General features: G+C 39.9%; 1 protein-coding gene across 15 annotated transcripts in view; it reads right to left on the bottom strand.

Moving 5' to 3' along the window:
- The window catches only part of LRRC7 (leucine rich repeat containing 7), a 337,880-nt gene that overhangs the window by 24,123 nt on the left and 285,928 nt on the right, over positions 1-27,829 (bottom strand). For 5 of the 15 annotated variants that reach the window (XM_069738252.1, XM_069738258.1, XM_069738249.1 and 2 more), the window contains 8 exons: positions 24,257-24,457; positions 23,896-24,018; positions 23,442-23,553; positions 22,259-22,424; positions 18,788-20,447; positions 10,698-10,832; positions 3,512-3,628; positions 1,469-1,723 (listed from right to left, as the gene is read on the bottom strand). In XM_069738252.1, coding sequence (XP_069594353.1) covers positions 1,469-1,723; positions 3,512-3,628; positions 10,698-10,832; positions 18,788-20,447; positions 22,259-22,424; positions 23,442-23,553; positions 23,896-24,018; positions 24,257-24,457 — 2,769 coding nt within the window. The remainder of the gene's footprint in view (positions 1-1,468; positions 1,724-3,511; positions 3,629-10,697; positions 10,833-18,787; positions 20,448-22,258; positions 22,425-23,441; positions 23,554-23,895; positions 24,019-24,256; positions 24,458-27,829) is intronic. The other 10 variants (XM_069738257.1, XM_069738263.1, XM_069738253.1 and 7 more) reach the window with 3 other exon arrangements.

Below are 27,829 nucleotides of genomic sequence, written 5' to 3'. Positions count from 1 at the left end.
AGGGGGGGCTCACTGTACTATTATTGAGTCCAATGTCTAAACAGTATGCAGAGAGCTCCCTCTGGTGGCAGCTGCAGGCAGCCAGAATGTTATCTTTTAAAATGGTGCAATCGCAGGGAATTGGAGGCGCCGATTCAGCAAAATAAAGCATTGGTGGCATAATTATATAATAATAAATTAATTCAATCTATTATGTGGATGGACATTCACTTTAAGACTACCAGGCAAAAATATAACTCTGGACTAAGCTGCTATCGTACAGGAATATCTGTTCCCCCCAAAAAAAAAAATCATACTCTTACAGACAATATAAAAATTATGTCCAAATATGATCCAAAATACATTTTTAGGGTTGGTGCTTGAGGTGGAATTAAAAAGATATGAAAGCATAGATCAAGAGAAAACTGTCAATTTTATGACATTTCCTATAATTTTATCCGGGCGTAATAAAGCGGATCGCCTGAGTCTTAAGTGCGGTCAGTGTCTTTGCCCTGAACGGCTGATTTATGGCTTTGATAAAGTGTGTGATTACACTGCACAGCATCTGCACCTTGTATTAAATAAAGATATAATGTGACACCATAGATAGATAATCGAGAACAACGGCATCTCAAGAGGGAAAACGTGAAGGAAAAACACAAAAAGAAAAAAAAACAAAGGAAAACTAAAATGCATGCTAAGGCTATGTGTAGCTAAGTGTCCGTCATCCTTTATACACTCGCCTATTTTGGGGGTTTATCTCTGCATTAATTTTTTCCGTTTTTTACATTGCGGCATACAGAGACAGAAAACGTTATCATCTCTCTGACGTGTTGTATGAGGGCATGTCTTTTTGCCAGATGAGTTCTAATTTTAATTGCAGTATTTTTGGACTTCATATAAATTGTTAATTAAGTTTGAGTAACTTTTTTTTCAGGTGGGAATGAGCAGAGAAAAAAAAAACAGCAATTCTGCCATAGTTTGAGCTTTTAAGATTTGCATCATTCAATACGTGGTATAAATACTTTATTCTATGGGTCGGTGTGCGTTTTTTATGTTTACTACCTTTTCACACAAAGGGCAGATTTATAGGGGGAAAAAACAATATATTAAATGGGTAGTTACGATTGTAACAATACTATAAAAATGCATAAAATTCAGAAGCTGAGCTTGCACCTTATGCAGCAGGAGCTGGCTGTTATACAAAGCTAGGCTCCTACTACTAAGGTTGGGATTGGAGATAAAGGTGATCTTGGCCAGTAACCGCTTAGCTGCAATAGTCAATAGGCATCTAAGCGGTTAGTAAGAGGTCGCTGGCCCTGTCTTTCTATGTGCCCCAATTGGGTGGTGCTATGACGTGTAATGGCAGTGGAGGGGCTAATAAAGGCCCTCAGCTGTGCCATCTTTGCACTCATCCTTGGCATTGGTATGTCCATAACACTCCGCAATAATAAACTAATAATTAAACAGAGGCAAGAAGTGTTCCCACCTGCTCGGGATATCCATCCATACTCCTCTGTCCTTTTGTTTGTATCAAGCAGCGTCCGGACTGAGGGCCTCTTTGTGCAGCTGGGATCTGGATGGGCAGCGGAGATTGGTACTGCTGAATGGTCACCTTGTTCATGCCACCGTCATAATGCGGCTGCTCCCTTGACCTGTGCTGCAGGCTCTGCGATCCCATCAGCGTCTGGATATGGCTACCTGCCTGTGGGTAATGTAACCCGTTAGGCAAAGCTTCAGGAAGCTGAAAAGAAGCAATTGTTACAGTACATCTCATTGGTTCTGCTAGAAGAGGACCTCTCGTGTGTATGACACTTGACCGCCATCCGCCCCCTTCAGACATCTATAGAAGTTCCCGATCTATGGATGCAAAGGGGGATATGCTGCCTGCTAAACTAATTGGGCCAAGACCGTCCCCCAGGAAACACTCAAGAAGGACCTGGGCCACAGTTGCCCAGAGAGTTTTGATTTTTCACCCATCACAATGTTACGTTACTTCAGGAGCGACCCCTAAAGTTGGAGGGGGCCTCTCGTTTTTTTCCAGGGTATCCTCTGAAAAATTGGCAATGGCAGAGAAGAGGATTTTAATTAGGGGGGCAAAGTCCTAATCCCAATAACAAGACATACAATATGGCATGAAACCACATCCACATAAAGTCCTAACATCAAGAGGATAAGCAGTGGAAAAAAAAAAACAGAAGAGCGTTCCTAACCGAGACGGAACGTTGAGGCACTTGGGGCTCATTGGAATAATAACCCAACGTTTTGGGTAGGTTTGGAGTTTGTGTTCTGGTCACCCATAAAGTGGCTGTCTCAAACAATAATCATACATAAAATAGATGATAAATTAGTGATCGCTGCATGTTTGGCAGCCGAGACCCCTACCATTCTCAAGAACAGTGGTCCCAAAGTTCCCTACGTATGGAGCAGTAATAAGTATGTGCCAACAGCACTCCTTTAGCCAGATGGCCACACATGCTCACTACCAATCCAAATAATGGGGGTCTCACAGTCCCGATGTGAGTGGAGTAGAAGTGAGCATGTGCGACCAGCACTAATGTCACACTCCCTCCATTCACACAGGGGACTTTGGGACCTCCCATTCTTATGATTGGTGGGGTCTCCAAAAGAGATTACAATCATCACTTATCCATTGGATAGGTAATATATATCATTTTAAACATTCTGGAAAACAAGTGGTGAAGGTTGCACAAGTTTGGGTTTTAATCGTAATGTCAACTAACAATGACCCCACTATTTGGGTAGATCTCCACTGTAACGTTAGAACTTATCTGTAAACCTGCCGCACTGGTCATCAGATCAGAATAGGGAATATTGCTTTTTTTATAGTGTCACTTTCTGGTAAAAACAGTAACACAAGTGACCACAGTGCCGCAATGATGGTGCCAAATGTAGTCAGACCCCAAATATTGTGTTATGACCCAAAAACATCCAGGAAGGCGATTCCCCCATCACGAGTTGATGCTTTTTTTTGTGTTATTTTTAAAGATGCCTTTGAATAGACCGGGCACTCGATGTATTTCAGCTGCACACAATCTGCGGTGACTTAGAAGACGTTTGTATTGTACGGGGGGCTGCGCCCGGAGGGTCTGAGCGAAGCTATTAATTCGGAGGCCCGCTGTTGGTCCTCGGCGGCAGCGTTACGGTATAGACCTCATGCAGTCAGTGCATTATATGGGGCGATGCACTCATGCGCCACCTGTAATTAGATCGGTCACGGCTCATGCAGAGCCAGAAGAAATAAGAAAGACAAACACAACATGGAGGAAATCCAAAGCACCAGAGGTTAGAACACCGGGCTTTCGTTGCTATGCAGATCATGTTGCAATCTGTCCGCCAGTCAGTGAATTGATTTACACAAGTTTGCGATTGGTTTTTGGTGAATTAAAGGGGTCCTAATGTTACTCTTATTATATGGACTTCCAATACATCAATGCATTGGTCCTGGCCATGCTCAGATATAAGGCTGCACAGGGAATGGGGAGGGGGTCAATACTTGTCACTCATGTACCTTCTTAGAGACCGTTTCGGGTGGTACGTCTCTTCGTCCCAGTGGATACGGATTCCACTGACTGATAGATATATCTTCCTGCCCGTTGTCTAGGATGTTGCTCTGCTGCGATGGAGTCTGCGTGTGAGAAAAACAATCAGTCACTAAATGCAGAAAAGAAAAGTAGCAATAAGAAAACCAGGAGTAACTTATAAACCTATGCAAAGTGTAAGGATCGTAACATTCAGACTTGTCAGACAGGCAGGATAGGTAGAAAGATGTTAGATATTGATCGATAAGTGATAGATAAGTGCAAGACACAGCTAATGAGGCATAGCCAATAAATGGAGGAATAATAAGATAATCAGGCGATAGATAAATCGATACAAAGATCAGATAGATTTGAATCAAATCTGGATAAACACCTATAATTCTGCTTCTTTTTCAAAACTTTATTCCGACTTGCAAATAAATATTGTCCCATGACGCTGGCGATCTGATATGTCCCCTCAGGATAAAGTAAAATGAACCCCCAAGGCGCGGACCGAGTGGCACCTCACACCTACGTGTGATTCGGGGAAGGTCATTTTTAATTTCTGATATATTCGCTAATGAGACAACACCTTCCCCCACATGGCTGCGAAAAGATTTGATGAAAAGTATTGAAGAACAAGTCCCACTGTAAGATCCAATATTTCTGGGAACACAAGCTGTTCTGTCTCCGCCATCTAATATTGTTGCCCTGATTATTTGCTTGCATAATTGCAGTTTCCTCAGTATACAGTATTGATATATTCATGCCTTTATTCATCTGTGATGCTTTGGCTCCCTCTAGCGGCCAGAGTTATGTTGGCAGTTCAATCTTGTTTTTGTATTATCCATGTCTGATTCTCCTCCTCCTTTGCAATGCATTATGGTAGCTCAGCCTCCATTTCCCTCCATTTTTCCTTTCACTTTCTTCGGTTTGCCTTCAAGGAAAGACGCTTCACTTCATCCCCCTTGCGATTGCATTGCCGGTATGTCTTTATGCTTCCTATAGATATTTCTGCTCTATATTAGCTTAGTTTAACCAGTTGTACTCCTAGTTTAGTCACTAGCTTTCTAAATGTTATGCATAATGTATATCATGTGTATTATGTATCTTCTATGCCATGCACTGATTCTATGTATATCATTGTTCACAGTTTCACCGCATCAATATACCACTACGTTTAATAAAGCACAGACTCAACCACAGTCTCCTTATTGGACCCCGGTATAGCGGTTTAGCTGACTGTATAGCTACGTATGAGCCTGCCTCAGCTAGTGAGGACAGAACACAAGCCCCTCCGCTGGTGCGCAGCCTACTAATATCTCATCAACATGGACCTAAATATCTGCATTGGTATAGATAGGGGGTGAATACTTTTGCAACACTGAACTCCCAGCAGCACCATTCCATTGCATCTCCTAGGGGGGCAGAACGTGACCTTGAAAATATTACTGGGGACAAGATCTGGTTTATGACAAAGGAAAGGAAAAGAAATATGAAGTAAAAGTCTGCTGTGGCCGGTGAATCTGAGTCTTAGGACTAACAGCCCCTGAACCGCTAAGTTACTGCGTGCTGATTCATCCGACGACAGCGGCAGCTTCTGCCTCCTGCACAGGATTATTACCAGTTGGGCCATGCTGGAGTTTGATCTTCCCAAACAGAAGAATTTTTATGGTTTTTCGTTTTACAATATATCCTCACAAGTCATTTTCAGAACAGGTCGACCTAATGATTGATTCTGATACAGAGCGCCAAATCCCCTGCACAGCGACCACTAGAGGGAGCTCACGGCCATGCTGTGTTAACCCCTTCACCCCATTTTAATTTTTTCGTTTCCATTTTTTCCTCCCCTTTTCCCAGAGCCATAATTCTTTTATTTTTCTGTCCACATTTATTTCATCTTGTGTCCAATTCAACATGAAAAATGCGGTGAAAGGTCTTCTTTAATGTGTGTACGTAGTATACTATACCTAGGGGTCTGCAGATTGTGGAGAGCTGTCTGATGAGGCTATTTGTACACTGTGTGTCACCACATCATCAGCATCAAAAGGAGAACACCTGGGTGTGCGACTAACCACATCAGAATGACGTAGTCCTTGTGTGATGCCACCAACCTCCTTCATCCCAGGAGGGGAGAGGAAAGGCCGCAGCTTCATTACCCCTTCCCTAGTAGAGATTATGGACTGCGCTGGGCACCATCAATCATAGTAAGGCCCCTTTCACCCATCCGTCGAATTTTGAAAAAAAAACAGATTCGGCGACTGATGCCTCTGGATCCATTTTTTTCTCATAGACTTGTATTAGCGACAAATGGCCTCACGTTTCATCCGTCGTTCGCCGGATCCGATGACAAATAGTTTGTCCGGCGGTCGGAGACAACAAAGTAACGTTTTTTGTGTACGTTGAAAGAATGGACAGCGACGGATCCGTCGCCGTCCGTCGTTTGCTAGAATGGAAGCCTATAGCGCTGGATCCGTCAAATGATGGAATTTTCCGTTTTTTTTAACTGAGCATGCTCTGAAGCAATTAGCCAAATCCGCTAGTCAGATCCGTCCAAAAAACGGATCCGTCGCATCAGTTTTTCACAATCTGCGACGGATCCATCGAGCCAACGGATTGTGACTGGCGGCAAAAAAATGATGTGTGAAAGGGGCTTAAGTCCTTGTCTTGGTTCATGCCACCAATCTCCTGAATGCCGGAAGCTTCATTCTCCCCCCTTCAGCGTCCCTGGTAGAGAATAGGGTCCGCTTTATCCTTTTTCCTATTACTAAGGTCGTGTAGATTTGCACAAGGTCACGCGGTGAGCTGTAGTCCCACCCTGTAGGGTCCCGACATTTTCTGCCTTTCCAATATTAGCACACAGAAAACGGTTTGGATCACAAAGTTATTTAGCTTGTGACATCGAGTTCGGCTTGTACGGGACTGGGACCACACTGCCTTAATAATTAAAGTCCTATTCATTTTTGGAGAGTGATTTGTGGCCACCAGAGCATGTATCTATTACATGGAGAATTAATCACATAGATCAATTACTACTGCAACTGGGGGACTGATACTTAATAACGAGGGAAGTATCATACAATCCTATATAAAATGTATCTAAAGCCCTCAGTTATTATCATATAATCATACATTCCCGTATTTGTAGAAATCAGACCACCAGCATTGTGAGAAAAAGGAACGGGGCTCAACGTCAAGTCCACATGCAGAAGAAAACACTGATTAAAACACATTCAGATGCCAAAAATATGACGTTTTTATCATAAAAATGCCTCAATGGTCCCATAAAGGGGCAAACAGATGGTTCTACGCAATCTATGGCTGGAACATAAGCCATCCTGACATGGTTACTGCTCTGGGGTCTCTTGCTGCCCCGTCTCTAAAAAATAAGTAGCAATATAGGTTCTAGAGCCTGAGAAACCACTAGGAATTGGGGACATTTTGGCGAGAGATAATGGCACCATTAATCATGTGTTTTTTCTCATCACCTTTGCTTCGTACAGTTTACAACCACTCCACGTTATCTGGCACTAGAGCGTGAAAAGGCTCCAGTTATGGGGGCAATCTGGACAAAGCTCCCTACTGAGAGGCAGACCCCAGTGTTCCGGTGCTGATTCTCCTCTCCTCTGTTATATATCAGGTTGGCCTTTCTCATCCCACCCTGAGCTGGGGCGCAGCTTCTCACCTACCTACACATGGATTTGGCCAGATGACATAAGTGATAGACTGATGATACGTCAGACCACAGATACAGATATACAGATGGCAATATACAGTGTATCTGCCTACTATAACCGGAGGGTCTCCAGGGGAGGGTATAATAAGCTGCACACATAGACACACAGTGCGGAGACACAGAGGGTCCAGGGAAGGGAGAAATCGCATAATATATATATTAGATAAACTCCTCAACATTGACACTGTAACACCAAGAAGGAAAAGTGAAATTATGGAAATCACAGGATGGGGACATTACTGATCTGCAAATGATTAAAAAAATGGAAGCAACTTTTAAAACATCTGGATTTCTTCAGTCTGGAGAACAAGCATCATGCGCAGAAATCCCGGCACTTATAGCCTCGGCTGCTACTTAGATACTTAGTGTTTGTCTGAGAACTGTCTTGCCGAACTGAATGAACTTGAGAAAATCATCATGATCCTCTGCTGGCAGCTCCCGTGTAATTGCCGATCAATGATGACCCCGATGTGCTTGATGAAGACAAGTGCGGAGACGCTGCCGACCATGGGTGCATGTTTAGGTCACGCAGGCTGCTCACAGTAGTACAAACAATGAACGGAAAAGGATTCATGGGACACTTTCATGTTCCCTCTTTATGACATTAACCAAAAAGAAGTATTCTTTTACAAAGATACGTCTATTTCTTACATACATTGGGTCATTAGTATTTGCATTAATTAATTACAGCATCAAGCACTTTATATTATGAATTAATGTATCTTTAATATTGATTAATGCGTGTACAGCAGCCCCAATAATTTTGATAGTTTCTATGGATGCATTATTGTTTTGATTTATTTTTTTGCCAATCTTTTTCACATATCCTGCCCTCTCACATATCATGGTTTTAGATTTCGCTTTTTACCCTCTTCATTTTTTTGTATTATGTCTTGTGTAATTGTTTTTATTTTCTTTATTGTTGTCCAATCATGTTTTAATATTTATCAATAAAAGTTTATACTGTATACAATTTTCTGTGAATACTTAATTTTGGTTGATGCTTTGCATTTTGCTATTCATGGTGCAACTTACAGTAACTGATTCTTATTTATGGGATTTCTTTTCTATATAGGTTTTTGCTCTTTAAGACATTGCCTACGTGGTCTCCAGATTGATCTTTATATCCAAGACTAAAGTAGGACTCATCATAGAAGAGGACAGACCTCGAATTCAGCCTCCAATTCTGTACTGCCCTGCACCATGGTGGGTTTTGAGAGCGGGGGCATGAGGTCAGTAGACCCCTGTAGCTGGATGTCTCACTCATAACCCAGTGTCATGCAAATACTTTTTGATGGTTTGTGTGGTCTCAGTAAGTGACATCAAAATTTCACTTGCAGTACTGAATACATCAGCACTCGCTGTTCTTCCAATCTGCCGAGACCACGTGGACAATGTCATGAAGAGGTCTTCAAGATGGAACGTCACACCAATTCTACTCCTGGGATTATAGTGGGGTCGCAAAATGTACAATAGGTGGATCCCTCCAGTCTTCATTCCACGTTCACTAATAACTCGATGTTATGTTGATTTGGCCGTGGAACCAGGGACACGGCCATTTCTCCAGAGTGTTCCACCAGACGTTTTTCAGCAGAACGCTATGCCGTCAGTAGCTTGTGCTACTGTAAGCAGCCTGTGACTTCTATAAGTGCTACTATGGCTCCAGCATCTCCGGATTTGTCTCCCATCGATCACATCTGGGACATCATTGATCGGCAATTGAACAGGGAGCTGCCAGCAGAGGATCCTGATGATTTGTCCGAGTGCATTCAGCCCAGCAGAACATTCCTCAGACAACCATGAGTGATAGCAGTTGAGGTTGTAAGTGCCAGGATTTTTGTGTGTGGCGCTCACAGTCCATACTGAATAAATTAAGATGTTTTGAAAATTCAGCCTCTATTTTTTCACCATTAACATGTCTATCGTACATGTGATTTTCATAATTCTACTTTTCCTTATTGGTGTTGGAATTTCAAATTGAGGAATATATATGAACAGTATATATATATATTCTTAAAGGTGTTTTCCTAAATAGAACATCACCTATCCAAAGAGAAAGAGGAAATGCATGATTCTTGGGGGAGCAAGTCACCCATCAGTCCAACTTGTGGCCTATAGCTTAATCTATCTATTATCTATCTATCTATCACAGCAATTTAACTATCCATCTATTGGAACAGTCCTCTGCAGAAAATGAACATAGATGTAGGTCACATGCTTTTATTTATTAGTGATTGCCGCTGAACTGAAGCTAATTAAACAGTATGCTTTCAGTCCAGCTAATGGAGGACAAAGATAGAGCCCAATTTATCCTAAAATGCCTGCAGAGAAGCTTCCACGTGGCTGGAGACCAATGCTCAACGTCTTTCCCAGAGTAAGGGCATACAGCAAGGAAGAAGAATAACTTTTAATGTAAAAATATATATTTTTTGTATGTATTTAGGTATTGTCAGTATGTTTGTGCACTGCTTCTACCGTCCATTAGGGACCCATGTGCTCTCAGAATGTTGCATTGTAAGACATTTTTATTGTGCAGAGTATGACTGGATATTAGATGTTCTAGAAAAAAACAATAACAGTGTTTCCAAATACTGAAACTTAGATAAAAGTGTTTTTCACTTTAGGAATCATGGTTCCGAAAAGCTCTGATACTTGTGAAATAACAGAGTCTTCAATGGTCCTGGTTAACAAATACATAAATTTTGGCCTTTGCAACGTGCCTATACAATCCAGATAGCTGGATTTTTGCTGAGCCAAATGCAAGTCTAAATGGGAGAGGAATTGTCAGGCACATTGAAAATCAGATATTAAGTATTGTGATGTCCTGTTTTTTACCTTCATGTGAATCAGCAAATGAGCCATTCTTTACTTACTAGCCTCATAAGCTTTGCAGCACCTTCTGCTGATGCTAGCATAATATTAGGACATTAGAATTTTCGATTAAAAGTATAAGCTACAACAATGAAGCAAATGCAGTCCCCATGATTGTCACTAAAACTATCACTACAGCCAATACTGGGGTATACACTGACCCCATGGCTGTCCCTAAAATTATCATGTAGAACAGTGAATAGCTCATACATTGCACAATAAATTTGCCAGATGATCACATTGTATGACATAACTCTTATGTGTAAGGATGTTTAAAAATGTTTATGTGAAAAAATTGCAATCGCTGCAAAATAAAATTTTGCAGATTATTAATCTGTAGTCATTAAAATCTCACCTTGCTGTCTTCAAATGGGAACATATTTCTAATCGGAGTCTAAATATGTGTCATAAACCTGTCTCTTTTACAAATCTCTACAGCTCTAGCAAACAGCAAATGATCACAATGTTGCTCACGAGCAGGTATCAGTGATCCTATTTGCAATTAATCTGACTCTAGACAATGTTTTGTAGAATTATTTAGATCTATGCTCGTTCAGCCATATACTTACGTAGTAGAGAGGTATATCTTGGTAGTTAGCTGAGTGAGGCATGGTATAAGTCATGCTTTTGCCATCATGCATTGCTGGGAGGTTTCCAGAGTGCAGCATGCCAAGGCTTATGGTGTTGTGCTTATATGCAGCATTCTGAATGAAGGAGACAATGGGGCGACAGGGTATGAACACACATGCTGCACTCCAAACTGCACAAACAAGGCTAAAAAAGTTAACAGAGGTGAAGCACATTCTGGGTTAGACATTAGCAAACAAGGATCATAACACACTGATACATTACAATAAGACTGATACACTTACAGAACTGACATAGAGAGATCCATTCTGTTTAACTGCCTGGAAAACCACAATGCAGGATTTAGTGTTTTCTAGTGAAAACTCAAACTCACAATACGGAAAAACAGTCCAGTTATAAGAATTATGTGTAGAAAATAAGCGAATCCCAAACTCTAGTAGTGATTCATTCTCTACTGTCCCATTAAACAGTTTTTAGAAAACAATCTTGTACATAGGAGGCAGTATTACAGTAGGTATAGTCTTGTACATAGGGGCAGTATTATAGTAGTTATATTCTTGTACATAGGGGCAGTATTATAGTAGTTATATTCTTGTACATAGGGGCAGTATTATAGTAGTTATATTCTTGTACATAGGGGCAGTATTATAGTAGTTATATTCTTGTACATAGGGGCAGTATTATAGTAGTTATATTCTTGTACATAGGGGCAGTATTATAGTAGTTATATTCTTGTACATAGGGGCAGTATTATAGTAGTTATATTCTTGTACATAGGGGCAGTATTATAGTAGTTATATTCTTGTACATAGGGGCAGTATTATAGTAGTTATATTCTTGTACATAGGAGCAATATTATAGTAGTTATATTCTTGTACATAGAGGCAGTATTATAGTAGTTATATTCTTGTACATAGGAGCAGTATTATAGTAGTTATATTCTTGTACATAGAGGCAGTATTATAGTAGTTATATTCTTGTACATAGGGGCAGTATTATAGTAGTTATATTCTTGTACATAGGAGCAGTATTATAGTAGTTATATTCTTGTACATAGGGGCAGTATTATAGTAGTTATATTCTGGTACATATGAGCAGTATTATAGTAGTTATATTCTTGTACATAGAGGCAGTATTATAGTAGTTATATTCTTGTACATGGGGCAGTATTATAGCAGTTATATTCTTGTACATAGAGGCAGTATTATAGTAGTTATATTCTGGTACATAGGAGACAGTATTATAGTAGTTATATTCTTGTACATGGGGCAGTATTATAGCAGTTATATTCTTGTACATAGAGGCAGTATTATAGTAGTTATATTCTTGTACATAGGAGCAGTATTATAGTAGTTATATTCTTGTACATAGGGGCAGTATTATAGTAGTTATATTCTTGTACATAGGGGCAGTATTATAGTAGTTATATTCTTGTACATAGGAGCAATATTATAGTAGTTATATTCTTGTACATAGGAGCAGTATTATAGTAGTTATATTCGTGTACATAGAGGCAGTATTATAGTAGTTATATTCTTGTACATAGGGGCAGTATTATAGTAGTTATATTCTTGTACATAGGAGCAGTATTATAGTAGTTATATTCTTGTACATAGGGGCAGTATTATAGTAGTTATATTCTGGTACATAGGAGCAGTATTATAGTAGATATATTCTTGTACATAGAGGCAGTATTATAGTAGTTATATTCTTGTACATGGGGCAGTATTATAGCAGTTATATTCTTGTACATAGAGGCAGTATTATAGTAGTTATATTCTGGTACATAGGAGACAGTATTATAGTAGTTATATTCTTGTACATGGGGCAGTATTATAGCAGTTATATTCTTGTACATAGAGGCAGTATTATAGTAGTTATATTCTTGTACATAGGAGCAGTATTATAGTAGTTATATTCTTGTACATAGAGGCAGTATTATAGTAGTTATATTCTTGTACATAGGGGCAGTATTATAGTAGTTATATTCTTGTACATAGAGGCAGTATTATAGTAGTTATATTCTTGTACATAGGGGCAGTATTATAGTAGTTATATTCTGGTACATAGGAGCAGTATTATAGTAGTTATATTCTTGTACATAGAGGCAGTATTATAGTAGTTATATTCTTGTACATGGGGCAGTATTATAGCAGTTATATTCTTGTACATAGAGGCAGTATTATAGTAGTTATATTCTGGTACATAGGAGACAGTATTATAGTAGTTATATTCTTGTACATGGGGCAGTATTATAGCAGTTATATTCTTGTACATAGAGGCAGTATTATAGTAGTTATATTCTTGTACATAGGAGCAGTATTATAGTAGTTATATTCTTGTACATAGAGGCAGTATTATAGTAGTTATATTCTTGTACATAGGGGCAGTATTATAGTAGTTATATTCTTGTACATAGGAGCAGTATTATAGTAGTTATATTCTTGTACATAGGGGCAGTATTATAGTAGTTATATTCTGGTACATAGGAGCAGTATTATAGTAGATATATTCTTGTACATAGAGGCAGTATTATAGTAGTTATATTCTTGTACATGGGGCAGTATTATAGCAGTTATATTCTTGTACATAGAGGCAGTATTATAGTAGTTATATTCTGGTACATAGGAGACAGTATTATAGTAGTTATATTCTTGTACATGGGGCAGTATTATAGCAGTTATATTCTTGTACATAGAGGCAGTATTATAGTAGTTATATTCTTGTACATAGGAGCAGTATTATAGTAGTTATATTCTTGTACATAGAGGCAGTATTATAGTAGTTATATTCTTGTACATAGGGGCAGTATTATAGTAGTTATATTCTTGTACATAGGAGCAGTATTATAGTAGTTATATTCTTGTACATAGGGGCAGTATTATAGTAGTTATATTCTGGTACATAGGAGCAGTATTATAGTAGATATATTCTTGTACATAGAGGCAGTATTATAGTAGTTATATTCTTGTACATGGGGCAGTATTATAGCAGTTATATTCTTGTACATAGAGGCAGTATTATAGTAGTTATATTCTGGTACATAGGAGACAGTATTATAGTAGTTATATTCTTGTACATGGGGCAGTATTATAGCAGTTATATTCTTGTACATAGAGGCAGTATTATAGTAGTTATATTCTTGTACATAGGAGCAGTATTATAGTAGTTATATTCTTGTACATAGAGGCAGTATTATAGTAGTTATATTCTTGTACATAGGGGCAGTATTATAGTAGTTATATTCTTGTACATAGGAGCAGTATTATAGTAGTTATATTCTTGTACATAGGGGCAGTATTATAGTAGTTATATTCTGGTACATAGGAGCAGTATTATAGTAGATATATTCTTGTACATAGAGGCAGTATTATAGTAGTTATATTCTTGTACATGGGGCAGTATTATAGCAGTTATATTCTTGTACATAGAGGCAGTATTATAGTAGTTATATTCTGGTACATAGGAGACAGTATTATAGTAGTTATATTCTTGTACATGGGGCAGTATTATAGCAGTTATATTCTTGTACATAGAGGCAGTATTATAGTAGTTATATTCTTGTACATAGGAGCAGTATTATAGTAGTTATATTCTTGTACATAGAGGCAGTATTATAGTAGTTATATTCTTGTACATAGGGGCAGTATTATAGTAGTTATATTCTTGTACATAGGAGCAGTATTATAGTAGTTATATTCTTGTACATAGGGGCAGTATTATAGTAGTTATATTCTGGTACATAGGAGCAGTATTATAGTAGTTATATTCTTGTACATAGAGGCAGTATTATAGTAGTTATATTCTTGTACATGGGGCAGTATTATAGCAGTTATATTCTTGTACATAGAGGCAGTATTATAGTAGTTATATTCTGGTACATAGGAGACAGTATTATAGTAGTTATATTCTTGTACATGGGGCAGTATTATAGCAGTTATATTCTTGTACATAGAGGCAGTATTATAGTAGTTATATTCTGGTACATAGGAGCAGTATTATAGTAGTTATCTTCTTGTACATAGGGGCAGTAGTATAGTAGTTATATTCTGTCCACTATTTCATCCTTCTTCTCCGCTAGATTTCTGAAACTTAACATGGACAAAACAGAATTCATCATCTTTCCCCCATCTCACGCGACCCCCCCCAACGAACCTATCCATTACAGTAAATGGCTGCCCACTCTCCCCAGTCCCACAAGCTCGCTGCCTCGGGGTAATCCTTGACGCTGATCTCTCCTTCAAACCACATATCCAAGCCCTTTCCACTTCCTGCCGCTTTCAACTCAAAAATATTTCACGAATCCGTTCATTCCTCAACCATGAATCTGCAAAAACCCTAGTCCATGCCCTCATCATCTCTCGCCTTGACTACTGCAACCTCCTGCTCTGTGGCCTCCCCTCTAACACTCTCGCACCCCTCCAATCTATTCTAAACTCTGCTGCCCGACTAATCCACCTGTCCCCCCGCTATTCCCAGGCCTCTCCCCTCTGTCAATCTCTTCACTGGCTCCCCATTGCCCAGAGACTCCACTACAAAACCCTAACCATGACGTACAAAGCCATCCACAACCTGTCTCCTCCATACATCTGTGACCTCGTCTCCCGGTACTTACCTACACGCAACCTCTGATCCTCACAGGATCTCCTTCTCTACTCCCCTCTTATCTCCTCTTCTCACAATCGCATACAAGATTTCTCTCGCGTATCACCCCTACTCTGGAACCCTCTACCACAACATATCTGACTCTCGCCTACCATCGAAACCTTCAAAAAGAACCTGAAGACCCACCTCTTCAGACAAGCCTACAACCTGCAGTAACCACCGATCGACCAAACCGCTGCATGACCAGCTCTACCCTCGCCTACTGTATCCTCACCCATCCCTTGTAGATTGTGAGCCTTCGCGGGCAGGATCCTCTCTCCTCCTGTACCAGTTATGACTTGTATTGTTTAAGATTATTGTACTTGTTTTTATTATGTATACCCCTCCTCACATGTAAAACGCCATGGAATAAATGGCGCTATAACAATAAATAATAATAATAATAGTACATAGGAGCAGTATTATAGTAGTTATATTCTTGTATATAGGGGCAGTATTATAGTAGTTATATTCTTGTACATAGGAGCAGTATTATAGTAGTTATATTCTTGTACATAGGGCCCGTATTATAGTAGTTATATTCTTGTATATAGGGGCAGTATTATAGTAGTTATATTCTTGTACATAGGAGCAGTATTATAGTAGTTATATTCTTGTACATAGGGCCCGTATTATAGTAGTTATATTCTTGTATATAGGGGCAGTATTATAGTAGTTATATTCTTGTACATAGGAGCAGTATTATAGTAGTTATATTCTTGTACATAGGAGCAGTATTATAGTAGTTATATTCTTGTACATAGGGCCCGTATTATAGTAGTTATATTCTTGTATATAGGGGCAGTATTATAGTAGTTATATTCTTGTACATAGGAGCAGTATTATAGTAGTTATATTCTTGTACATAGGAGCAGTATTATAGTAGTTATATTCTTGTACATAGGAGCAGTATTATAGTAGTTATATTCTTGTACATAGGGGCAGTATTATAGTAGTTATATTCTTGTACATAGGAGCAGTATTATAGTAGTTATATTCTTGTACATATGGGCAGTATTATAGTAGTTATATTCTTGTACATAGGAGCAGTATTATAGTAGTTATATTCTTGTACATAGGAGCAGTATTATAGTAGTTATATTCTTGTACATAGGGGCAGTATTATAGTAGTTATATTCTTGTACATAGGGGCAGTATTATAGTAGTTATATTCTTGTATATAGGAGCAGTATTATAGTAGTTATATTCTTGTATACAGGGGATTTACTATAGTACGATAGTTATAATGTTATACTTATAAACATCCACTAATATTATTATTATTATTATTTATTTATATAGCACCATTGATTCCATGGTGCTGTACATGAGAAGGGGTTACATACAAGTTACAAATATCACATACAGTAAACAAACTAACAATGACGGACTGATACAGAGGGGCGAGGACCCTGCCCTTGTGGGATTACATTCTACATTACTAATATATGAAACCTAGGTCTCTTGTGTGTTATTATAATGACTAGTACAAGCAGCCTAATGATAAAAGCATATACGACATACGGTAAATAATTTGTACGGCCTCTTACTCTCCTTATCCTGTAAGTCTTTCTCATATGTCATTGTCTGCTTGCAGTTTACTGTTATAGTCAGTTTTAAAATAAATCATTTTCAGATTCAGTACACACGTGTGACATTAGTAATGATACGGTCAATATTGTGACGTTTTAGCAAAGCTTTTCTCATTGTAGCTTGTTTGCAGTATTTATATTTGCTGAGTAGATGCTTCCAAGTTTCTTCCGTGTAACTTCCATTGTCTTTAGGGGAGTGTGACCACTAATATAAAACCGCTTTGCATGAAGTCTTGGGGTGGGCTTCCTGTAATTGGGCTTATGACATCTTTCTGGTACAATATGGCACTACAGTGTCAACCCCAAGAAGACAGAGAGTGCAGAATTCATTGGTCATTTTAACTATTAACTGGCTGGAGCAACCTTACCAGGAAAACCTGCAGTAATGAGTTGACAAACTGACCGACTTATCTGTTCATCAAAAGTCCCATTAACAAATTGGCGGACACTTTATCCACGCTATATGCAATTACCCCTTTTTCCTTAATGTCACTTACGCAAAGTCATCCTGGGAAATAAACTATGTATTCTCAATAACAGAAACAGTGTCATTGATTGAACCACATACTGTATGTAAGGTGTTATGATATATTATTAAAAACCATTATCAGACGATTGATGGGAGTTGTAGTTTGGCAACTTTTGGAAATTCACAGGTTTAAGACCACAAAGGTGAGGGCATCTGACTAAGTGGTTGACATGACTGTCCGTCAGCCATGGAAGACAAGGAGTAATTTCCCACTACGGCATCCTGTCCCTGGTGTTCATATGTTCTCTTCCCTAATCCAACCAAAAAAACATGATGGCCACTATTTGCTGCCTATAGGTTATAATTCCAGGATTAACAGTATAATATATCATCGACCTTGTGATATAACGGACGCATTTCAAAAGTGTAAAAATAGTGCAACACTAATAAAAGAGACAAAAAAAAAAATCTCCAAGAAAAACTTTTTCGAAAAAGTTTCCTGAAGTTTGGCCAATCTTAATGTTTCCCTTGTATATAAAATAACTACTGACTACATAGTTACTTGACTGCCATTTATCACCATAACATAGGGTTATTCAATGGCATTTAGGAGTTTCAGACACCATCCAACTTTAGGAAAACAAAAAAAATGCACAAAGTGAGTCTGGAGCTCCCCTGGAAAGACCAATTACATGAGTCTATTGCCATTGGATTTCTAGTCGATTCCACCAAAATAATCAATAACTTAAGCTTGAATGTTATTAAAGAATAATTACTGAAACGGTTGGTTCCCAAATTGCAAAATTTTCACCTATCCATAAGATTGGTTTTAGTGTAGTGATCGCGAGGGTCTGACCATTATGGACCCATTAAACCCAAGAACATTAGAATGGAGCAGTGCCAGCATGAGCACCACCACTCTATTCATTGTTTATAGGGCTGCCATAGACAATAGTAGAGACAGCAGAGCGGGGAACCAGCAGTTGGACCCTCAGCAACCAGAACGATGTGAATAACGATTTAAAGGGATCATTCATAAATAACATTGAATGCCTATCCATAATCCAGATGATAAATGTCTGATTTCTGGGGTTCTGGCTATTCAAAATTACATAATTACATTTGTCTTGAGAATGGGGGTCCTAAAGTCCTTTATGTGAATGAAGCATTAGTGAGAATGTGCAACCACCACTCCTATAGTAGTTAATGAACCAGTGGTCGCACATGCTCACTAATGCATTATTCCCCTTGAGGATTTTGTGACCCCTGTTTGTATACGACAACACTTTGTTGGCTTTTACAAGTTAAGAAATATCTTGATAACGAACAGGCAAAAATATGAATAAGTTCCATTAATTAGACATACCCTGTCCAGTCTTCTAGCTTCTATGTGTCTGAGCAGTTGCTGCCTCCAGTCTGGCGGCATTTTATTACAGCTATCGTCTACTTTTCCCTGATTCTGTCTGCTCTTCATGTCGCTGTCGGAGGTCTTGTCGCCATAGTTAACCAAGTTGTAATCAGATGGTATTTTTTCAAGCAACGCTGCCATGGTTGGCCTAGCAGAAACCGGACGGGTCTGAGCAGTCCCATAGGTCTCAGTGCTGTAGCTTCTTGCAGACAATGGCCGTCTTTGCGTGAGAGTTTTGACTTGATAGCTGCTTCCTTGAGACTTCATGTCTGGATAGGAGCTGTGATCGTCTTCATAACGACCATTTCTTTTTAGAAACTGAGATTCGGCCACTGACATGCTGCTTTGTCGTTCAATAGCCCCAAGGAATGGAGGCCTGCCATACCGGTCAGTCTGTGGAAGTTCATGTGGCTCGCTCACCCTTCTATACATTTGCATCTCTGTGGCACTTGCCAAAGAGTCTGCCCTTTTCAAGAATCCTGGCCTTGATCCTTGATTTGTAAACTGAGGAGGAATTGAGTCTTCATTGACTGAAGGTTGAGAGAAGGAAAACATCTGTTCCATGGGTGGGTATCCTCTGTAGGCTCTGGGGCTGATCAGATCTTTTGCCATGCTCTTTGCTTGCTGAGAGGAGTAGTCAGGGTTGTATGAAAATGGAGGAGGTACTCTCTTCTCTGGTTTTACTTCGACTGCACCCGTTGGGTTAAAACTTTGGTCAAACTGGTAGACTTTCTTGGTGGTGGGCTTCTGTTGCTGCCCTCTGCTGGTTCCGTAGCCCAACATCTCATCATCGAGCATTGGCACTGACTGACTGCGAGACATACTTTGCTCTTGCAACATACCCAAGTCTGGTCTGGCATGGCTTCCGTGCATGATGTTTCTTGGATCATAGTTTTGTAAGGGGATGTTGTACACTTTGAATGCCCCGATATCTATTTCATCTATACTCTGAGACTTTTTGAACCTGCCAGTCTTCAAGTCCTTCATTAACGGCGAGAGTCTTTCGGTACTTTTGCTCACTGAGATGTTATTTTTGGCAGACTCGGGACGGCAATGGCTATGTGGAAATACATTTCCCATGTTCCGGTTAGAGCTGGTGTCATGAAACTCCCACGATGGGCCTGAAGAGAATGTGCTTGGATTTTCTAATGGCTGTGGCTTATGTTCTTTCCGTTCCGGCAATGGACTATTGACGGGCGTGGTTTCAAGTTTTGAAGGAAATGCTGTCCTGTCTTCAAATGGACTGGGAGTCCGAGTCCAATTTTGCCAAGGATTGCTTGGTGAAACATCTCCTTCTTGAGAGTTTCTCTGTAATGGCTGCTCCAACTCCAGTGGTATTCCAATAATTCGGTCTTGCCTGATTAATGGCCGCCTTCCATGTGAGGATGTGCTTCTTGATTTTGAAGACAGCATTGGGTTACCTCCTGCATTCTCCGCTGCATTTTCTTCGGCCACGAATCCGGTGTTGTCATAGTGCGAACTGTTGTTCCAGTTTTCGGTGAATGAGTCATTGAGGTTCTGGCGGTCATTGCGCTGCTGAATATTTCCTATAGGAGCTGTCTCCCGCTGGCTCAGCAATGGCTTTGTTTCAAGGGGTTGTGGAAAGGACTGAGTCAGTCTGCAAAAACACAGAAAAAAAAAAATCAGTTCCCATTGTGTATTATTGTAACCAGACAGTCAGACCGAACTTGCACCATCTTGACCACAGAAAATGCTGTCTTTTGGTTTTTTTCTTTTCAAAAAACAGCACCACTCTTGTCTTTATGGCCTTATCTGATATTGCAGCTTAATCTTCCTCCTGCTCTGCCCAATCTATTTAAAGGATTGCTACAGCGTCACTCACCTCTCCTGCAGCTGAGCAGCACTAATGCCATCCCATTAACCGCTGATGGCCAGGATATTGTGCCCCTGTCCTATTTATTAATACAGGATGCATGCTTATCATCGATCTTTGCTAATCAGAAGAGGTGCTGTGGATGCCGGCAGGTCGGAGCAGGTTTGCAGACCTGTGATACAGTGGCCACTCGCTACTGATATCCTGTGAATAATTTTGCTTAAGTTTAGCATGGGCAGCCGGTATCATACTCCTGGCCTCTTCATTAGACTAGGAAGCCTGCACCATATCTAATCATACCTGATGAGAAATCTGATCTGTGCTTACCTCCCAATCTGGAAGTGAGAGGCCCTGGAGCAACCAAGGTGTGGGTGAGAGGTGTTTATCGTGAACTGACATAAATTTAAGAAACTTGCATGGTGCAGGCTACACAGCTGAGCCCTAGTCATCCACAGCAGGTTATCCATTCTGGCGAACAAGATCAGAGATAATTCCAGTCCCAGCTGTTTCTTGCTTCATGCAATAAGAAGAGCAAATGGTGCAAAAATGACAGGCCTCATCAATACCGCTCACCTCCTGATGCAGAAGTGAGAGGCACTGGTGGAACCCTTTACATTTAGTGTGGGAGGTCATTTGCTTGAGCTGCCATCCATTTATAGCACTTGCATGGAATCAGAGTAGGAGCTGAGCCCCTACCATCCACAGCTGATTGTCCACTCCTGTCGGTCCAGGATCAGAGCTGGTTGCAATCCCAGCTGTTACAGCAGGGTCGCCTGATCTAACAGCCAGGATCAGAGCTACTTCCAATCCCAGCTGTTACAGCAGGGTCACATGATCTAAGAGCCAGGATTAGAGTTACTTCCAATCCCAGTGGTTTAGAGTAGGGTCACATGCTATAACAGCAAAGATCAGCGCTACTTCCAATCCCAGCTGTTACAGCATTGTCGCCTGATCTAACAGCCAGGATCAGAGCTGCTTGCAATCCCATCTGTTAGAGTAAGGTCACCTGACCTAACAGCCAGGATCAGAGCGGCTTGCAATCCCATCTGTTAGAGTAGGGTCACCTGACCTAACAGCCAGGATCAGAGCTGCTTGCAAACCCATCTGTTAGAGTAAGGTCACCTGACCTACCAGCCAGGATCAGAGCTGCTTGCAATCCCATGTGTTAGAGTAAGGTTACCTGACCTAACAGCCAGGATCAGAGCTGCTTGCTATCCCATCTGTTCGAGTAGGGTCACCTGACCTAACAGCCAGGATCAGAGCTGCTTGCAATCCCATCCATTAGAGCAGGGTCACCTGCTATAACATCAGGGTCAGAGCTGGTTCCAATCCCAAAGTTATATGTATAACAAAATTATGCTTTTGAAATATAGAATCTGTTCTGCAAAAATACAAGCCCTCATGAAGATATATCAACATAAAAAAGGAGTATTTTGAGAGTGGAGATGAAAAGTGAAAAAGCGATGTCTCCCAGGCTTCGTCCTTAAGGGATTAATGACAATTCTGGATCCATTCCATCACTGCCCATTGGTATATACCCGCTCTGGGCTGTGATTGTGCTCACATCAGTAGGTAAAGCTGAGAATTTGACAGACCTGTTACCCCACAGTGAGCTATTTACAGCCTCCTTAGCGGTAATCTGCACTTTCACACGCGCATTAGATGATCCGGAAGAAGCTTGGGAAGGTGAGTAGTCGGAATAGGTCCCTGATGACACACTGTTATGATGGTGCTTATCCATCTCCGACTCATCTGTGGACTCTGTAGATACAAAAATGAGGTGTAGTGAAGCAGCGTCAGACAGTTTTTGGGAATCTATCATTGTGAAATGCCATTAAAAGCCTCCTCTACAGTCGATATATATGTCGTGAGACACCACTGGGAAAACTGGGGACAAGCACCAATAAGTGGATGTCACCATTTCTGAAATGTGTCATAAATGTAAACCTGGCCATGCACATAAAATGATTGTAAGTCTGGGTTCAAACCTCGTCTTGTTCCTCGTTTATGACCTAGGTGGTGGTTTCTGTCTGAATATATGATACGAACAATGTGGTATAATGGTACTCAGAAATCCCCTAACAGAGTAGAAGTCAATGGCTTTATTGTGGGCTTTAATCTGGCTGCTTAAAAAATGGAAAGGAAGTTGTGAACGGGAACCAAGACGTAATGTGTACCGGCCTAACACTATTTTGTCCAATGGTTATTTTTCCTGACTCCATAAAACTGCAAGCTGAACTCAAAATATGTAGCCATGTTTATTTTAATGGGGTCAAGCAAATGACCCCCCAGCAGCTTATCTGTGAAAGTAAAGTATTGGACAAGCCTTAATCCAACCTGCCCCATCCTTCGTAGTTTATGATTGCTGAAGTCATGTGAGTGTGGGGTTGCTACCATAAGTATTAGACAGTTGGCCAACCCTGCTGAAAAACAATTCACCAAAATGTGTCGCACACACTTGGGCACCAATAGTCAAGTTTCCTAAATTTAAGGGTCCATTAAACAAATTGACTGTACATGGATTTTGACCAAACTAATGAGTACCTCTGAATTAGACATCAGCGATGTACCCAGTGGCATGGCAAGATGCTTGTAGGCCTCAGTGCAAACTCTTCAATGGGACTCCTGACTAAAATGGGTTATTAGTACTATTGGTTTTCTCATATGGTCCCAAGGGACTTTCTTGGCCCATTAGACTCCAGGGGTGACTGCAAGCCCTGCACCCACTATAATTATGCCCCTGGATGTATCCTAAATAAAGTCATATCATAAATCTACCTTTCTTATCTTTTCCCAGTAGCACCAGTTTTGGTGGATACAGTGGGGTCTCGATCAATGATGGACGCAGTTCAGCCATGCGCATGTCAGTCGGACGATGTACGAAGGGCTCCTGAAAAGCAAAAATAGCTCATGAAAGGGCAAAGTGCTCTATGTGGGGCAACCACCTGACAATAAGACCAAGTAACAATTGGCAGAAGCTATAAAGAATTTTTCTTACTGAATAAGGAATAGATTGCCCTCTTGTAAAAAAAAAAACCTGTTAAGCCATAACAATTAAAAGTGATGAGTTCAGGCGTTTTAATCTCCAATTCATACTTAGTCTGCATTCACACGTTGTGGCCGCAGGGTACGTTTTTGTAGGTAGAGTCACAACATCTTTTTCCATGTTTTATAAAAACAAGTCTCAATGTAGCCATATAGTCTGGACCATTACTCGGGTGAAGGGTGGTACCTCTGATCTTTCTGAATGCTCTTCCTTCTCCTTTCTCTTTGGAACTTCTAGGGAATAACTTCGGATATTCCCAGCGTCAGATATCTGGGTCTTTTGAAATTCTTTATGTTCCCGATTTGAAACCTAAAAATATAGTCAAACAATTAAAAATTAAATTTGCACTTTATTGCCAAGTATAGTCAACATTAACGTTTGTCAAAAAGATGACATCATGTAAAATCCTTATAGAAAACTGGAAACTTGGTGGCTCGTTGGCTTGGCCACATTGGCACACTATCTTCAGGGCCTATCACCGGATTCATACGTGCATTTGTGCACCACGTGGCTCAGGCATTTAATACAGAAGATATTTTTTAATCACCTCAGACTTCATGTCTTTTGTCGACATTGGCCACTTATGTTCATATTTTTCCTTGAGATTCTGCTCTGCCGTTGGTGTAGGGATGGAGTTTTCCAGAGAAGAGCTGTGACTTCCTTTCCCGACCATGTTCTGAACAGACTTCACCATACTTTTTAGATCTTCTGGGTACGGCGTTGGGTATCTCTTCAGATTGATTTCAACCTGGATTTAGAAATGAAGGGTAACAAAAAATTGGAAAAAATGGTATCACAATTTTTCAAAGTTAGAAGTATAATGTCAACTACTACATTCCATCAGATGCAAGCCAATGTCTACTGGTGCCAACAGTAAATCATTGCTGCAGTTTTATCCATTTCCTGCTTAGGTGAATCATGAGCCTCAAAACGAGAAGAAAAGAATTTCCAGCCTTCCTTCTGAGAATAGACTTTTCTGATGGGTTAAGCTGGAGGTAAGTGAATAATAGGGGCTTACAAGGGTCCGTTAAGGTTTTGCAATTACCAATGGAAAGTCCACATTTCATTTCCAACATGTTGCAGCTTAGTCTAATGTATATTTTTGCATACTGCAATAATAAAATAAGCGTATAGATACGACTGACACTGTTTCCAGAAAACAAAACGAAAGTGGAACCTTTTTTTTACAACCCCAGACAAGTCCCTTAATCATCATTACAAAAATTGATATTGCCCAAGTCATTATTAAAAGTCTTACAAGTGCTGAATCTTAGCTCCTTTACACTGCAGCAATTTATCTTTTTTGCATTTTTCTTCCTTCCTCAAGCCATAACTTGCTCTAATTTAATGTGGGGGCGTGTTTTTCTTTCTCCAGTGTTTTGCTGTCTCCTTATCATTGGATAACATCATACAGAGTGAAGAAGTACACTCCCCCCCAGTAAAAACTCTGAGAACGCCCACTGGAACTTTAACAAAAGTCAACTAATTGGATGCCGAATATTTTGATTGTTAATATCTCTACAACAGAGAGGGGAAAATAAAACCAAAAAAAATTCTATTAATCTCTGCAGCTTCTATTTCATCACGTGTCCATGAAAAATTTAGTGAAAGGTCCTCTTTAAAAACTAAATAACAATAATAAAAAAGTATAAGTTTGTAATGTCACCAGTTAATTTTTACAGCACAATTAATATCGTATTTTGGAAACCTAAAAATCAATGATTGATCTGTAGGTTTATTTTTCCATCATGAGCCCCAACTGGAATTTTTGCCCATTTTTCAGTAAGTTATATGGTAAAGTAAATGGTAGCTACACCTCAACCTGCAAAACAAAACCCTCATACGTCTATGTAGACTGAAAAATATAAAAGTTATGATTAGAAATTATTGGTCGCTCATCAGTTGTAACACAGGATCGTTCATTCCATCAATGCAGACAACTGTTGGTCATTTCCATCAACTATGATCTAATGTGCCGGCTCAGACTTAGAACTTTTATAGCTGGTAAAAAGTAAATCTGTTTTGGATGTGCAAATTGATTCGTACCAACTCTATAAATGACCAATAGTAAACACGTAAAGAGTGTAGTAAAGGCTGATAAAGCTGAGCAGATAATCTATAAATTGCTGCACAGGTGACTCCTACACTTCGATCTTTATCTGAATCTGAGCTTTACTGTTGGTATTTAGCAAATGTCAAATCTGAATGGAGGATTTAATGCAGAAAGACTTTGTGTTGTGAGTAAATAATCATAATGAGCCATAAAGACATAATGCAAATAAATGACCACTGTGCAATGCTCAGAAGATCAACGCACCCTCCAGTCCGTACAGTGGCATGTAAAAGTGTGGGCACCACTGGTAAAATGGCCTAAAGTTAAAGGTGACACATTTCCTATGTATGTTGGGCAAATATATGTATATATATATATATATTCATCTTTTACATTTTAAAAATTACAAAAAGAAAAATGGTCCGATGCAAAAGTTTATGCACCCTTGGAGATTTGTGTGCTCATATAACTTTGACCAAGGTTTCATCGTTAGGAAAGACCAGGTGATGCAAATATCTCAGTTTTATAAAAACCCAGCATCCTTTAACCTTGTGGCAAAAAAACAGCAGCCATGGGTTCTTTTAAGCAGCTGCCTAGCACTCTGAAAATGAAAATGGTGGAGGTGACACAGCAGGAGAAGGCTATAAGACGATAGCAAAATGTTTTCAAGTTGCTCTTTACCCAGTTCGAAATGTAATTAAGAAATTCAGAAAGATTTAGCAGACTCTGGAGTTGTGGTACCTTGTTCTACTGTTCAGAGACACCTGCACAAATATGGCCTTCACGGAAGAGTCATCAGAAGAAAATCTCTCATGCGTCCTACTCCTCACTATAAAATTCAGCATCAGAAGTATGCAAAAGAAGACCTAAACAAGCCTGATGCATTTTGAAAACAAGTCCTGTGGACCGATGAAGTAAAATAGAAGTCTGGCCACAATGATCACAGTTATGTGTGGAACCAAAAAGGGCATTTCAGGAAAAGAGCATGTCACCAACCATTGAGCATGGGGGTGGATCAATCATGCTTTGGGGTTGTGTTGCAGCCAATGTCACGGGGAACATTTCACAGGGATAGGGATGAATGGATTCAATTAAATATCAACAAATTCTTGATGCAAACGTAAAACCATCTGTAAAAAAGCTGAAGGTGAAAAGAGGAAGAGGATGGCTTCTACAAATGGATAATGATCCTAAACACATGACAAAATCCTTAATAGGCAACCTCAAAAGGAGCAAGCTGAAGGTTTTACAATGGCCCTCACAGTCCCCTGATCTGAGCATCATTCAAAATCTGTGGCTAGAGCTTAGAATAGCAGAGGAGGCAAGATGACCCAGGAAAAACCCATTGTGGCATCACAACATAGGCATAAATTATAGCCGTGTATTCAATGACTGGTGGATATTTCTATCTTTGGCACACGGGCGGCTGGAAGATGCATCAAGCTGCTTAAGAGAAGTTGGCCTCTTAATGAATTTGGCGCCTATTTAGATGAGCCAACATGGCCGTTAAACAACTGCTGATCCTGATAGACTATGTATAAGCCGATGGATGGTCATTTAATAGCTGGCCAGAGATTGATCTGCTGCTGAGAATGATGATTCCATATTGGCACGAACGATCCAATCACCTGACGAACGAATAATTGCATATTATCAGCTTGTCTAAAGGAGACCAAACGCCAGCGCATAAAACGCCGGTCCTAATTAATTCCCCCATTATCTATTGATCGTGCAGGACTTCCTAATTGATCATTTCAGTTCTGTCAGGTGCAGCATCAGCAATGATAATCATTAAGGTCTTCGAAGTATGGCAGGTGTACATCGCTCATCACTCTGCCAGAATGTATTCCACATGAAGCATTGAAAAATAAGTCACAAAATCCTCTGATTAATTTAAGAAGAGACACAAGAGAAGTGTGTGCCGAGACAGATTGCCTGAGATACACTTGAGAAATTAAGAAATGTTAAGAGCGACGTGACATTGCATGTTGATATCTAAATGAGACTTTTTTTTTCATTTTTTTTTAGTAAAAATATAAAAGTATAATCAAACTTTAAAAAAAAAAG

Source organism: Ranitomeya imitator, chromosome 8 (genome assembly GCF_032444005.1).
Source record: "Ranitomeya imitator isolate aRanImi1 chromosome 8, aRanImi1.pri, whole genome shotgun sequence".
In the NCBI taxonomy this organism is placed as follows: domain Eukaryota; kingdom Metazoa; phylum Chordata; class Amphibia; order Anura; family Dendrobatidae; genus Ranitomeya; species Ranitomeya imitator.
The sequence above is the reverse complement of the archived record's forward strand: the minus strand, read 5'-3'. Positions and strand labels throughout refer to the sequence as shown.